At 39.0% G+C, this 16,858-nt stretch overlaps 1 protein-coding gene and 1 pseudogene across 1 annotated transcript in view; both read right to left on the bottom strand.

Annotated features, from left to right (window-relative positions):
* B3GALNT2 (beta-1,3-N-acetylgalactosaminyltransferase 2) overlaps positions 1-16,858 on the bottom strand; it is a 58,207-nt gene that overhangs the window by 32,303 nt on the left and 9,046 nt on the right. The window contains exons 2-4 of the mRNA XM_044239325.1: positions 13,329-13,476; positions 5,596-5,696; positions 1,776-1,969 (exon numbers count right to left, since the gene is read on the bottom strand). Coding sequence (XP_044095260.1) covers positions 1,776-1,969; positions 5,596-5,696; positions 13,329-13,476 — 443 coding nt within the window. The remainder of the gene's footprint in view (positions 1-1,775; positions 1,970-5,595; positions 5,697-13,328; positions 13,477-16,858) is intronic.
* Positions 4,489-4,640, bottom strand: LOC122901386 (annotated as a pseudogene).

Below are 16,858 nucleotides of genomic sequence, written 5' to 3'. Positions count from 1 at the left end.
GCCTGCTTCTCTCTCTCCTTCCACCTGGGGCTCCTGCTGCTTGTGCTCTCTCCCTGGCAAATAAATAAATTAAAATCTTAAAAAAAAAAAAAAGAATAATACATCATGACCAAGAGGAAGAGGAGGTTGATTTAACATTTCGGAATCAACAGATGTTAATTCATCCCACTAACAGAATAAAGGAGAAGAACCTGGAAACATTCTATATGCCCAGCAACTGGAGAATGGATAAACATGTTGCTGGAATACAGCTTAGCAATTAAAAAGAGGAAAAGGGATAGGGCACCTGGCTGGCACAGTGGGTAGAGTATGTCCTCTTGATCTCAGGGTTGTGAGTTCAAGCCCCACATTTGGTAAAAAGCTTACTTTAAAAAAAAAAAAAGAAAGAAAAGGGAAAAATCATGAATACATACAAGAACATAGATGAGTTACAAAAACATGTTGAGTGAACGACGCCTTAGAGAGGGGAGTACTTTATGATTCTATTTACATATGAAATATCACAAACAAGCAAAACCAGTTTATGATAACAGAGCAAAAAAAAAAAAAAAAAAAAAAGGGAAGAGTGGCCACCTCTCAAAAGTGGGACAGGGTGATAGGAGTTTGGGTTACACAGCTTTATGCAGTTTAAATTAACCAAGGGGGTGCTGGCTGGCTCAGTCAGAAAAACATGTGACTCTTGATCTCAGGACCATGAATTCAAGCCCCACAGTGGGTGTAGAGATTACTTAAATAAATAAAAACTTAAAAAAAAAATAACTGACCAAATGTACATTTCACTGTGCATAAAATTTCAAAAACCACAAATATTAAAGCCCAGTTAATGGGGAAAAAAAAAAAGTCTAGTTAATGATATGCATGTGGAAGTATTTAGGGACAAAGTGTCCAGATGCCTGAAACTGACTCTGAAATACAGTCAGGAAAAATAAGAAGATAGATCATTGAACAACTTTATATATGATAAAGCAAATATAGCAAACTTTTTTTTTCTTTTTAAGATTTTATTTATTTGAAAGAGAAAGGGAGAGCATGAAGAGGGTGAGGGGCAGAGAGAAAGGCAGACTCCCAGCTGAGTAGGGACCCCGAGGTGGAGCTGGATCCTGGGACTCCAGGATCATGACCTGGGTTGAAGGCAGACGCTTAACTGAGTCACCCAGGTGCCCCGAAATACAGCAAAATATTAACTACTGTAGAAATTAGGTGGCTACATGGGCATTCACTGTATAATTCCTCCAAGATTTCTACAAATGGATTCCTTCCTAATATACTCCTTCAGATGTACTCCATGAATAAATCAGATTACCCTACATACCAGGAAGAGAGTAACCCCAGTTGTTTTAAACTTTGAGTCCCTCAACATCTTTATTACAAAAGACATTTGAAGTAGCTGTTAGCCTTGTATCATAGAGACAGACTTTCAGGGTTGGAACGAAGAGACACTAATACTTGCTTATACCTCAGAGACCCAGTTTCCGCATTCATTATCAACTTTTGTTATTCCTTAGGCTTTAGGGGATTTTAGGTTCGAAATTTCTAATCTGCCGCAACCTCTTCTTTTCTAGATATAATACATTATTTTTCATTGGTATTCTGTGCCCTAACCAGCATATTACTTTATTATGCTACAATGTATCCAATCAGTAAGGGAAGAAAAGTGGAAATCTTCCAACCAGATGTAATTATATAGTCTTCCAGTCTACTATATGCCATGAGGAAAAAGCTGGTGTTTTTTAAAAAGGAAAATGGGGAAAACCTTGTACAAAACAAAGCATTACCTCTTGTTCTGCCTGATAAAGCTTGACCGTGATGTTCCTCTGGAAACCCACATCACTGGCATCATAAAACACCCCAAGACTGGTAATAACAATGGGGTAGAGAACTCGGAAGCTCACGCTGACAACTCGGTCCTCAGAAATTCCTGATGAAGTGTCTTCAGAAAGACTGAAAGCCTCAATTTCCTGGTTCAAAACTAAGGAAATCATAAGAAAGAGTTTTACATAACCAAACAAATAAAATCTTACAATTCTTTCACAAATGGCAGTAATTAAGGAAATTCTTCAGAAATATGGCTGCTTCTAGGAAAAAAATAAGTTAATTTTGAAATTTAAGAATGAAATTTTTAGCTACATCTAGGTAAAATATTTAATTATCAAAACTACTTTAATAAATTTTTGTATGTACATGTGTGCATATGTATGTCTAAATGACACAGAGGAATAATCTATTAGGAAAGTTTTGATAAATAGGGATATTAAAACAGTACCTAATGCAGTCAAAAATAACGAGAAAAGTTTTGCTCTGCAAATTCCAAAAACCCTTCTTCTTGTTGGGCAATTTAAAATACTTGTGATGTCACAGGACAAAAGTCCTTGAAATCACTTCCAATAACACTGAAAATTTCTACATAATACCGATAAATACTATATAATACTGATAAAAGAGAAGCACATCAGAGTAGCATTTCTGACCACATACTGTGTGCCATGACCCATCACATTCACAACTTCACAACTACACTGAGTGGTCGTGGCATTATCTGACCTCACGGGTAATGATACTGAGGCCTCGAGATGTTAAGTAACTTGCCTGAGGTCACGGAAAGTGGCAGAGGCAGGAATCAACCCCAGGTTTATGAATTTCAAACTCAGTACTCTTTCCACTCCCCACAGCTTCCTAAATTGAAGCCAAAAACAGTCCTTTGCAAATAATGTTTTCAATTACTGTAAATGAATCAGGACCGATTACACGAAGTAGTTCACATGGCGGAGAATATCAGTGCTAGTTTGTAAAGTAATATAGAAACCTCTTCTAAAAGATTTTATCAAAGTTCTTTGTATCTTTCAGAGCTGTGGTTTTCCAATTTGCCTGCTCACACAACCACATCAGTTAAACACATTTGTACACACACTCATATACCTATTTATAAAATAGACACATATATTGTTACCAATATATTCAGTCTTTATAAAGAAAACATTGTCTCCTTTTCAGATAAACAGAAATTCAGTGTTCTTCCCACACCCAGCAGATCATCTGGATCCCTACCTTTGAATTCCTAGGATGTTATTTTACACTTAGTAATGCTCAATAAAATGTGACTAATGGAATTGATGACCCCCCACCCACTTACATACATAAGCAGAAGGGGAAAGAAGGTGGTTACACATTTTGTCATGGATTGGCCAAGCACTGGCCACAGTGTCTAGACTCCAAAGAAACTGGATGACAGCAAAATGTTTTCTTTTTAATACACTCAGTAAATATAAAAGATTCAAAGTATATGCATATAGGTTAAGCATGCTATAACCTAACTACATATCTATTAAAAACAAATATACCTTGAACTTCAAGCTACCTAGACACAGGAAGTCCTGCTGCTTTAGTAATGTTATTAATCAAAACTTCTAGATATTCAGAGGAGCATCATGATTAATTAATACTCATGATGACCTTGAAAATAAAATGAAAATGACATTTGAGTCATCAAAAAGATAAAATAAGGTTCAATATAAATTTAGTCACACCTGGAATGCAAGTTGGTGCAGCCTCTTTGGAGAACGGTGTGGAGATTCCTCAAGAAATTAAAAATAGAACTTCCCTATGACCTTGCAATTGCACTCCTGGGTATTTACCCCAAAGATAAAGATGTTGTGAAAAGAAGGGCCACCTGTACCCCAATGTTTATAACAGCAATGGCCACGGTCACCAAACTATGGAAAGAACCAAGATGCCCTTCAACAGACGAATGGATAAGGAAAATGTGGTCCATATACACTATGGAGTATTATGCCTCCATCAGAAAGGATGAATACCCAACTTTTGTAGCAACATGGATGGGACTGGAAGAGATTATGCTGAGTGAAAGAAGTCAAGCAGAGAGAGTCAATTATCATATGGTTTCACTTATTTGTGGAGCATAACAAATAGCATGGAGGACATGGGGAGTTAGAGAGGAGAAGGAAGTTGGGGGAAATGGGAAGGGGAGGTGAATCATGAGCGTCTATGGACTCTGAAAAACAATCTGAGGGGTTTGAAGTGGCGGGGGGATGGTGGGAGGTCGGGGTACCAGGTGGTGGGTATTATAGACAGCACAGATTGCATGGAGCACTGGGTGTGGTGAAAAAATAATGAATACTGTTATGCTGAAAATAAATAAATTTAATTAAAAATAAATAAATAAATAAATCTTTAAAAAAATTTAGTCACACCTATTAAAATTTTTTAAATCTAGGTATTGCACTTATGAAAATTTTCTATTAATTAATAGCTTCATTCCTTTACTATTAATGGATAATAACACTTAACATAATAAAAGTCTGGTTAATTCAAGGTGAGGTTTTTAAAAATTTGATTTGGTTTTGGATTTCAAATGTAATTTCTTCTAGGCTATTCTTACATCATCAGGATTGCAACATTTTATTAGGTTCATGGTCCTTTTGGGACTCCAGCACAAGCTAAGGGACTGCCTCACAGAAAGACAATTACACATGACATTTTCCTTACAATGTTAACTAAAAGAGCATAAGTAAGAAACCTCAGCTTTATACAATACAGATAATTTATTTAAAAAGCTGACTGAAACTTAACTTTATAAAAGGCAGGTTCTTCACTTGATCTTAGCCAAAAGGCCGAGAAGCGATGTATAAAAGGCAGGTTCTTATAAAATAACATTAAGTACCATGTCCCAGGAATGAGTCTAAGTTTTTTTAAGTATCAACTTATTTCATCCTGTCAATGCCTATGAGGTAAATACTTTTATCCCCAATTTATAGATGGTGAAACTGAGGCACAAATGGGGTAAATAACTGACCAAAGGTTACACAGCTCAAAAAGGTAGAGCCTAGACGTAAATCCCTCGAACCTGACTTGAAAGCCCAGGCTTTCAACGACAACACTGTCATTGCCTGTAAGAGTAAGGTGTACATAAGACCTGACAAATCTTAAAATTCCAGGGGTCATAATTGGCACACTTAAGACTGTGAAAAGTTTACTTTTCCTTAGAACCATAGCTGAACATAACAGGAAATGCTGGTAAAGAAAGACATCTGCTTACACAGTTAGCAACATCCTAAAACTGGTTCCCTGGAAATAGAGGAACCTGATTAGGACCATCTTTCTTCATCATCAACTCCCACAAATATTTATCTGTAAGGAATACAAAATATTACTCATTTAAAATTTTTACTATTTGTTTCTTTTGTAGGAGGTTATAGGCAATAATCCTAAGGGAAAGTTGACTCATAATATTTGTATCAAGGTTACTATAAATTGACAAGATGGTAAAATCAGCAGGTGTCTCAAAGTTCAAAACTCAAGTTTTCTAGGATTGTCTATGCACAAGGAAATCTCCAGATGCATGTGAATCATACTGAGAAACAAACTCTCCTGGATCCTGAAATTAACTACATTTAAAAAGACTCTTCACAGAGAGCTAGAGCGATCACTCAATCTGTCAAAAAGGATGAAATGTACATTTTGATGAAAGCTCTATCTTAGTCTGCTAAAAGCAGACCACCAGACTAGCCAGCTTAGCAACTTTTCCTCAACATCAAACTTGTACACGGAGGCACAGAGCTGTGGAAAAAGATGACTCACCCGGATTCGTGATGTTGAGCAGTCTGCAGGAATAAGGATCTTCCCTGTCTTCCACGGGCACATCACAGCCATGAGCTCCTATGATAAACTTCACAAGCACACTGAAAGGTGTATTGGCATTACCATCAGATACTGTCGGCACTCTGCGCATGCCCGTTTCCTCATGCCCATTTCAAAGCTTTTACTTTAAGACCCAAATATTTATTCTAACTTTATTTTTCCAGTCTAGCAAAACAGGAACAAGCAAAATGAAAGTTGCCAACCACCACGTGACATGTGGGTAAGCCCTCTACTGTAGTACTATGTCAAAGCGTGTATGAATATGTTTGGCTGGGCTACCAGCAAATGCTCATACCAATTAAAAACAAACCACAGTAAAGTCAATTTCTCACAGTCCGACCTAAAAACATATCTGTATCTGCAATCTTCTTTATTTACTTTCCTCTATTGTATTCCTATTTCCTATTCCTATTCCTATTTCCTCTATTGCTCCAGACCAGATTAGTCTTCCTATTCAAGAAGAGGTCTTCTCCTCTCCTACACCTTGTAGGTGTAGGAGCCTGTAACCTGTGGCTCCTTCCCTACATGTTACAAATACGATGAAGTCTTGATACTCATTTCTATTTACCAACCACCCCTTCCTTGTCTCCACCTTTTTTAGTGAAGTCCCACGAAGGAATGAACTAAAATTGTAGGCTCTAGTTTTTCATCTCCCACTCACTTTATAAAACAGAAATTTTAGCTTCAATACCCACCACTTATACGGAGCTGTTTACCACCAATGTAACCACTGATTTGCTGCTAAATCCAGACAACTTTTCAGCGCTTCAGTATGTATTTCAAGAATGCTTCAAGAGCTTCCTTACAAGGCTCTTTCCCCTCAACTATGTGGCTGGCTCAGTCACTTGCACTGGCTCTTCTTCGCCAAGTCTGCCCATTATGGTAGATATTAAAGCAGGGCTTTGGCTCTGGGTCTCTTCTCACTCTTTCTGCCTGCTCTCCCTGGACAATATTTATTCTCAAGACCTCAAGTAGCTTGGGAAAGATTCCCAAATTAGCATCTCTAGTTTGGACCCATTTCCTAAAAGATCCATATGTATCCATTGAACATTTTTTCCCAGATGGCCCACAGATGACAGTGGTGTGCTGGAACCTGCTCCTACTGGCTTATGAGAGCCACCTGCTAAATCTTCAGGAATTCTGTGGGCTAGTTATTAAGAACAGACTTTATTAAATTATATAAACTTACAATGAAACACACTGCTCTAAACAAAGAAAATACTCAAATTAATCATTTCTTAATTATTTCACTACTACCTATGTTCTTGAGGTTATATTTACCTATTATATCTGGGCAGTAGAAATAAAATGGTTTGTTACTACATATCTTTCCCCAGTCTGTGTTCAGAGATGTTGTGTTAGTTGCTTGAAGTGGGTCATGGTGGGAATATTTATACCACGGAAACTAGCGAACACTACAAATAAGGGTTTCATTGACTTTAAGGGATGGAGGAAAAAAAGTAAATCGTTGGAGGAAAAATTAACGAAGATTAAACTTAAAAAAGTAATACATGTCTTCATATATCAGTGGAACAGAATAGACAGTACAGAGATAAACCCATAATTAATCAATGACAATGGAGGCAATTAATTAATGATAATTATCAATGACAATGGAGGCAAGGATATCCAAAGGGAAAAAGATAGTCTCTTCAACAAAGGGTTTGGGAAAACTGGACAGCTACCTGCAAAAGAACGAAATGAGACCACTCCCTACACCACAAACAAAAATAAACTCAAAATGGATTAAAGACCTGTGAGACCTAAATCCATAAAACTCCTAGAAGAGAACATAGGCAGCAATTTCTCTGATGACAGCTGTAGAAACATTTTTCTAGCTATGTTTCCCCAGGCAAGAGAAACAAAAGCAAAATTAAACTACTGGGACTACATCAAAATAAAAGCCTCTGCACAGTGAAGGAAACAATAAAACTAAGAAGCAACCTATGGAATGGGAGAAGATACTTGTAAATGACAAATCTGATAAGGAGATAATATCCAAAATGCATAAAGAACTTATACAACTTAACATCAAAAAACCGAACAACCCAATTAAAAAATGGGCAGAAGACATGAATAGACAGTTTTCTAAAGAAGACATACAGGTGACCAACAGACAGATGAAACCATGTTCAACATGATTCATCCTCACGGAAATGCAAGTCAAAACCACAATGAGATACCACCTCACAGGTGTTAGAATGGCTAATACCAAAAAGACAACAAAAAACAAGCATTGGTAAGGATGTGGAGAAAAGGGAACCCTTGTGCACTGCTGGTGGGAGAGCAAACTGCTGTAGCCACTGTGGAAAACAGTATGGAGGGCCCTCAAAAAATTAAAATCAGGGCACCTGGGTGGCTCAGTGGGGTTAAAGCCTCTGCCTTTGGCTCAGGTCATGATCCCAGGGTCCTGGGATCGAGCCCTGCACTGGGCTCTCTGCTCGGTGGGGAGTCTGCTTCCTACTCTTTCTCTGCCTGCCTCTCTGCCTACTTGTGATCTCTGCCTGTCAAATAAATAAATAAAATCTTTAAAATAAAAAAACAGAATTACCATATGATCTAGTAATTCAGTATTGGGTATTTACCCAAAGAAAATGAAAACACTAATTCGAAAAGATATATGCACCTGTATTTATTGCAACATTATTTATAGTAGCCAAGATATGGAAGCAACCCAATCGTTCTTTGACGGATGAATGAATAAAGATGTGGTATATACATATACAATGGAATATTACTCAGTCATAAAAAATGAACTCTTGGCATTTGCAGCAACACAGATCTAGATAGAGTATTGTGCTAAGTTAAATAACTCGGAGAAAGACAAATACCACATGATTTCACTTATATGTGAAATTTAAGAAATGAACAAAAAAAAGAGATAAACGAAAAAACAGTCTCTTCATAATTAATTTTATTTTATTTTTAAAAGATTTTATTTATTTGTCAGACCGTGAAAGAGAGAGTGGGTGCAGGCACAAGTAGGGAGAACAGTAGGCAGAGGGAGAACCAGGCTCCCCGCTGAGCAGGAAGCCTGATGCAGGACTCGATTTCAGAGCCTGGGATCATGACCTGAGCTGAAGGTAGACGCTTAACTGACTGAGCCATGCAAGTGTCCCCCAAAACACAGGCTCTTGAGTACAGAGAACAAACTGGTGGTGGCTAGACGGGAGGTGGGTGGAGGGGATGGGAGAAACAGGTGAAGTAGATTAACAGTCTATTTATCTTGATAAACACTGTGTAATGTACAGAATTGTTGAATTACTATATTGTACACCTGAAACTAATGTAACACTATATGAATAATACCTGAATTAAAAATAAAAAGAAAAAAGTGATGTGTCTATAGCCACCCCATTGTGAATAGCACAAAAAACTGAGAAACCATCCTTCCACTATTCAAAACTTATTACAAGTTTTGATTCAACAAAGTCGTCACTGATTTTACTGATGAGAGTAAAGTTCTGACATATATCTCGGTAGTCACTTCAGTTTTACTCTATCTTAAAGAAAATATTTATGTCCAAACTGCACTCCTGTCAGGTGCGACATGTAATTGGTTAGATACAAAGGTCTAGAACAATGGGAGCATTCATGGGAATCAGCTCACTACATGGAATTTATAATAAAGAGTAGCGCGTCTGCTATTATCTGTCAGTTACTCACCATACATCATTTATATCAGCAAAACTTAGAACACATACATACGCACACGTACACATAATTATGCTTCCGAGAGCCAGCTGGTAAACTTTCACCAGCACTCTACTGCCTTCAGGTACCAGACTCAACATACCCACCACAGAACTTCTCTCCCATGAAACCTGCTCTTTTCATCTAGTGTTTTTGCCTTGATTGATTATTCTCCATGTTAGAAAGCTAGCAATCATCCTCCACTCCTTTTTCTCCTCTCCCTCTTGCTGTTTATTTACCTCATTTTCTTCTAAGGTCACACTTCAGTTCAGCCCCTCAGCCACCTAGCCAGGTCTCAGCAATCCATGCCTCTGTCCCCACAGCTGTTCTGCAGGGCCTGGCCACAGCCTGCCCCTGCGCTGGATGGCCTCCCTCTCTACCTCATAATCCCTGTCTCTCCGCCCCACTTTCCTTCCCGAGCGCTTCATCTCACTCATCCACACCCTCCTCTGAACTCCCCTCCCCAACCTAAGGTTCCAGTACATGGAACTGTTTGGAGTTTCCCAAACACTCCAGGCTGTTTTCTATTTATCTATAGGATAGCACAGATAACATTTTATTACACTGTTACATCTATTTCCTTTTATTAAACTTCAATCTCCCATAAAGACTGGGACTCTATGGCAACTATCTTTGCATTCTACCACATGCAGTAAACTACGTGCATGCAGAAGATACTCAATAGTTACTTGTGAAATTGACAATTTATTAATTTTATTACAAAGGCTTTTCATTAAATAATGTCCCGGAAGTGTATGTGGAATCTGGCTCCTTCGGTGAAATGCAAGATTTGAAAGTAAGCCACAGCCACAGAAATGCAAACATTTTCGTTTACTAATGGCCAATTAAGGCAGAATACCCATTTGTAAACAACTAGCATTTAGAATAAAAGTATAAACAGAAATGAGTAAGTTTGTTGACTAAATCATTGCAGATATTTAACAAATTAGTTTTTTAAAAGCCATCTTAAATATTCTTACTAGATTCACAAAATTACTCTGCCCTAAGAAGTTTTTGGCTAGTATCTATTTTTATATAAGTATCCCATCATTTTTATAGAACAAATCACCAAGCTTACTAAATTTAAAGCAGTAATGCTATGATGGCAAATAAATGACTCGTGACTATCTGAATGCTAATTTTCCTCACTACATTTAGTATGAGTCATTCCCTCAAGAGTTGTTGAGTGTCTTACTCTGTGCCAAGTTAGGTTCCAAGTACTAGGAAGACATCAGTGAAATAAGCGACATTCCCCGGGTGCCTGGGTGGTTGAGTTGGTTGAACACCCAACTCTTGGTTTTGGCTCAGGTCAGGATCTCAGGTTGTGGGATTGAGCCCAATGTCGGGCTCCACACCCAGCGCATGGAGCCTGCTGAAGATTGTTTCTCCCTGGCTCCCTCTCCCTCAAACCCTTCCCCTGCTCACTTGTGTTCTTTCTCTCTCTCCGAAAATAAAATCTTAAAAAAAAAAAAAAAAAAGTTAAAGTCCCTACACTCACGAAACTATATTCTCATGGGGAAAGACAATTTAAAACACAAAGCTAAATATAATAAAAATGTTAGTTGATAATAAATATTATAAAGAAAAATGAAGTCAAGTAAGGGAGGATGGAGAGGGAAAAGGGCTTAGATGCTTTTTAATAAAGAGCTGCCTCCTGCTAAGGTGAATTCTAAACAGAGAGCTGAAAAATGTGAGACTGTGAACCACAAGGATTGTCCAGTGGAAGAGTGGTAAAGACAGGGAGACAGTAAGTGCAAAGGCCCCGAGGTAGAAGCACACTTAATGTATGATGGAAGCATGGTAATGTTAACCAGTGTAGGGGAAGTAGATGTAGGTAAGGTCAAAGACCACAGTGAGCACTTGGTATTTCACTCTGAGCAAAAAAGAGAAGCCAATGGAGGGGTATGAACAGAAAATAGACGTAATTTGATGAATTTTAAAAGAAGCACACTGGCTGCTGCACAGAAAATAAAATACAGGGGAACAAAGGTAGAAGAAGGAAATCCAGATAGAGGCAGCCGCAAGAATCCAGGTGAGAGGTAATGTGGCCTGATGGGGAGAGGGTGGTGGTTCTGATGGTAGTGGTAGAGGTGGCGAGGGGCTGGATTCTGGATAATATAGAAAGGCAGCACCAAGAAAACATGCTGATGGGTTGGATGTGGCATGTGAGAGAAAGAAGAAATCAAGATAACAATGTAGTACAAATTTTTAAAATTTCCTATTTTCCTGGAGCCTCAACATCCTCAAAGAGGTTATGAGCATCCTCCCCAGGTGACCTGATACACTGGAGCAATAAAGCTGGTCCCTGCCATAAGATCCCCCTCTGGCCCTCCCTCACTCACCTAGTGACTTTGGAACACAACAGTGAAATCCTCTCCCTCCTCCTGCTTGTATAGGCCCCTGTGGCCCCCGTAAAGGCATGTACCCATGGGGCCCCACTGTGGACTCGCCACCTGCTTGGTTGAGCCTGTTCCCTGGACACTCCTCCTGTGTGGCTGCCCCCTATGTGGCGCACTGGGCCTCCTTCTCTAGGACTTGGGAGTGGACTAGATCTAATCTCATAGGCCTCTCCCAATGTACCTTCTGTGGCCATGCTGGACAGATCCTTAAAGACCCATAAGGGGGACTCACTCCCTCATTTATAACATAGTCACCGGGGTTTTCTGAGCAACAGGTAGAGAGGGGTCATTATTCTCTGGGACAGAAAAAGTAGGAAGTGCAGGTTTTGGACGAGGTTCTGACAGCAGTGAGCAGTCCAAGGCCTTTCATTTGCTGGTTTATCGGTACTATTATCATGGAGATCATGAACCAAGGAAATCTGTCTTGAAAAGGAATGAAAGCCACTATGAATAAGATAGGAAATCTGTAAATGTTCACGACTGATGACAAGAAAATGCTGCAACTGTGTAGCTAATCAGTCCCAAATGTGCCAGTGTAATGCAATCCTAAGAGGGCCATGGAGAACCGCCCATCATCTGAGTGTCTCCGCAGAACTAAAAGTTCAGTCCCCCATGCTTCTTTTCCACTAGCCCCTCACGATGTCATCTTCAGAGCCTGGTCTCATTGCTAAGGTCTTGGGCTCCTAACCAATAACTGAGCCATCTAATACCAACATGAGATGTGCTACCAAAGCTCAGCCGTGGAAGGGCAGGCAGGAAAAAGAGCTACACACTGCAGAGCACACAATTAAAAAAACACTACAGAACAGGAAAAATTCAGTGTGTCTCTGTGAAGTTGGTAAAAAGCATATTTAGACATAAACATGTCTAACCAGAGACCAATTTTGGAATTGAACTTTTTTTTTTAATTTATATTTTATTTTATTTATGAGAGAGAGAGAGAGAGATATCACAAGTAGTCAGAGAGGCAGGCAGCGTGGGGGGAGAAGCAGACTCCCTGCTGAGCAGAGAGCCTGATGTGGGGCTTGATCCCAGGACCCTGAGATCATGACCTAAGCCAAAGGCAGAGGCTTTAACCCACTGAGCCACCCAGGCGCCCCTGGAATAGAACGTTTTAAGAATTACTATTCTACGGGCACCTGGGTGGTTAAGTGTCCAACTCTCGATTTCAGCTTGGGTTATGACCTCAGGGTGGTGACATCCGGCCCTGCACTGGGCTCTGTGCTGGGCATGGAAACCGCTTAAGGTTCTTCCTGATTCTTTCTCCCTCTCCTTCTGCCCCTCTCCCTGCTCACTCTTGTTCTCTTAAAAAAAAAAAAATAAAAATAAAGAGGAATTACTATTCTAAAAACAAAACAAACTAGGTATCTATAAATGCTAGTATGTTAACCAATGAATATATTCTCCCCTAACTATCTTTCCGTTAAGAACTTTGTGACTCTATGTGAAAGCAAAATAAAATAGCCATTTCTCCCAAGAAGAGTGGCCACATGCCTAAATTAACATTTCTGACTGTCTCAGGAGAGGTTTTCCAGAACATTTACTCAGTTAATCAGGCAAGTGCCAACTCAGAAAACCTACCGTTGACTTAATGATGGATGTTGTATTAAATGCTTCAGCCAGGTGCTTCTTATCACATTTCGAAGTTCGTGGTTATTGCGAGCAGACAACACACCAACTACCACATCATAGTGACTAGACTTCCACTGAGGAAATGAGGCCAATTGATCTAGAAATAAGCAACAATAAATTAGAAATGTCATATCTCAATTACTATTCATATGCGACATAAAAATGTTTATTATAAAATAATACATGTTCATGTGTATAGAATATACAAAAGAAATACAAAGAAAAAATATTTAAAAAATCACACGTACCATCCAGATAACCATGACTTTTTGGCATACAGTCTTTTTGTCTTCCCTACGCATGTATATATTTATGCTTCCATAAGTACCTAAAACTTCAAAACTATTAAGATGTTTACAGTGAGAATGAGTTTGGAAAGGCAGAGTGGCATAAACCACGCAACAGTAGGCAGTATGAGTCCGTTAGGCCGCGAGCAGAATCCTGGTTCTTTTTATGTCCAGTAACAGTTATTTAACTTCTCTTTTTAATTAAAGATTAAAAACAAAACAAAACAAAACAAAAAACTTCTAGGGGCGCCTGGGTGGCTCAGTGGGTTAAAGCCTCTGCCTTCGGCTCAGGTCATGATCTCAGGATCCTGGGATCAAGCCCCTTAGCAGGGAGCCCCATCGGGGCTTAGCAGGGAGCCCGCTTCCCCCCCACCCCGCCACTTCTCTGCCTACTTGTGATGGCTCTCTCTCAATCTCTCTCTGTCAAATAAATGAATAAAAAATAAAAATTTAAATTAAAGAAAAAAAACCTTCTAAGTAATCTCAATCTGCCACATGGGGCTTGAACTCCCCACCCTGAGTTCAAGAGTCTCATGTTCTACTGACTGAGCCAGCCAGCCACCCCGAAAAGTTATTTACCTTCTTGAGCCTCAGTTTCCTAGACTACAAATGGGTGTAGTAACACTTCTCATAGAGTTATTGTAAAAATTAAATGAGATGATATATAAAAAGGTCCTGGTTTGGTACCAAAACAGTAGGCACTCATGGCAACCATCTGCAAACGATAACCAACACATAAATCCGTGCTTTCAAAAGTGAAGGCCTACGTTAACATTATAGGGGGCGCCTGGGTGGCTCCGTTGCTTGAGGAGTTGACTCTTGATTTTAGTTCAGGTCATGATCTCAGGGTCCTGAGATCAAGCCCATGTTGGGCTCTGTGCTTGGCATGGAGCCTGCCTGGGATTCTTTCTCTCCTTCTCCCTCTGTAGCCCTCCCACTACGGCTCTTGCTCTCTCTCTCTCAAAAAAAATTAGTAAGTTTGGGAAATAAAGCTGAAAGACTACTATGCTGAAAAGTACCAGAACCCTGAGCAACACCAATAAATTCCACAGCCAGCAAACCCTGTATCACTTAATATAATATTCCAAGGAATGAACGAGGCAACATTTCCAGGGAAGCAACAAAAAAATCAAGTGACAAGTCATGCGAATGGTTCATTTTTTACTGCTGTAAGGTCTAATGGGCAGGATTACATTTAAGAAAAAAAATGTCCTTAGTAGAAGGGGAAGATATTTTGTTTTTTATCGCCAGTTTCAAAGCTGGAGAGCTACAAGCTTATACATAGCTCTGATGAGGGGCTGTTTCACCTCTTTTCCAATGACGGGAACTGATCCAAAATGTTTCCAAAATTAAATAATCGAAGGCCAGAGAGCTTGCCTACATTACATGCAATCCTTTTATATGCCAGAGGATCCAAGCATTCAGTCAAAAGACAACAAAAACATGATGGTATTTTTTCAAAGGACCAATTAAAATAATAAGAAAATCTGGGAGACAGACCCTTCTAATAGGATACCTGAAGGATATTACATTGTAACACATCTAGGAATATAGGAATTTTTGTGTAGCTATCTTATTTTCCACAAAAGACACATTTCTAAAAACAAAAGAAACCCCCAAAACAAACAAACAAACAAACAAACAAAAACAATCTAAATGAAGTACAGATACTTGTTATATTAGCTTACCAGGAATCCTGTACTAAAATGAATTCTTTAAAGGCATGAATTTATCTTTTTTTTTTTTTTTTTTTTTAAGATTTATGTATTTGAGAGAGAGAGAAAGAGAGAGAACAAGTGGGAGGGGGAGGGAGAGGAAGAGAGAGTCGCAAGCTGACTCCCAGCTGAGTTGGGGCTTGATCCCAGGGCTGTGAGATCCTGACCTGAGCTGAAACCAAGAGCTGGCCACCTAACCAACTGTGCCACCCAGATGCCCCAGGCAGGAACTTGCCTTTAATGTAAATACAAATTTTCCTTGACTAACCTTGCTTATAATAGACCATATTCATTGCACACCTAAAAAGTACTACACATAGAGTATCAGTTGAACACTCTGCATGTAGAGTATCATTTAATGTTCACAACACCGAGAAGTAGGTGGGGTCAGGCTCCTTATGAAACAAACAAGGCCAGAGGCACAGAGAATTCAGTAAATTCCCCTAAGGCAAACAATTAGTAAGGCGCGAGGCTAAGATTTAATCCGCAGCAACTGACCTCCATTCTTCATCACCTTCAATTAGCAACACAGCTCCATGTAGCTCCTCTGAGACTAAATTCCGATCTTTTATCCCTAACACCAGTCTTGGAGGCAAATCAGTGATAAGCAGAACACTGGAAATGCTGGTTAGCACATTACTTTTTTTTAATTTCATGGAAATTAAACATTTATATGAATGAAATAAACACTTCAGGAACGTATTTTCTCAGGTACACAGAACTATAAGATGAAAGCTGTACCTGCTGCTGGAACTAACTCTAAATGAGTCTCAATTTGGAGGATAAGTTAAGTGCCTATGTAAAATTGGCAATGATATCCCATCTCTTTCACAGAGAAATAGTAAGTACTTTTAACAACAGTAATGAGGCAAATGTAGTAACCAGATATATCTGACACTGATTCCAAAGCCAACGTGCTTCATGATACCCATAATAAGCTATTTAAATCCCTGTGTCTCAGCTTTCTAAAAAAAAAAAACCCCAAAACAAAAAACCAACCAAACAAAAAACCCTGATACCAAAAAGTCTTCAGATAGTCTATTTCATCCATTACAAAATGTCTTCTGGAATTATTAAAAACTGTAGAAGAGCAAAGAGACATTTAATCTAAATGCCTCATTTACCTGACATCAGCACAAAACAAGGCTGATGCACAAAAGAAAAATCATAAAATAACTAAAACAATCTGTTAAATGCCACATTATCACTGCTTCATTTTTGGTAGATAATCAAAATAAGCCTTTGAGAAATGGATTACATGAAACATAATTTAGCTTGTTCTTGATTGACAAAGTCTTCATCAACAATGTCCCAAATCAGTCCCTTTCTCATCATTAATTCTCCCCCCTGCTTCCAGTCAGACTCTTATCTTTCACTGGACCATGACAGGGGTGTCCTAATGATGAGCAGTGAGAGATCTGTGGAAGGGCTGAACACTGTATTGTATACCTGAAACTAACACAACACTGCATGTTAA

This window comes from Neovison vison, chromosome 2 (assembly GCF_020171115.1).
Source record: "Neovison vison isolate M4711 chromosome 2, ASM_NN_V1, whole genome shotgun sequence".
NCBI classification, from domain to species: Eukaryota; Metazoa; Chordata; class Mammalia; order Carnivora; family Mustelidae; genus Neogale; species Neogale vison.
Note: the sequence above shows the minus strand (reverse complement) of the source record. Positions and strands in the feature narration are given on the sequence as shown.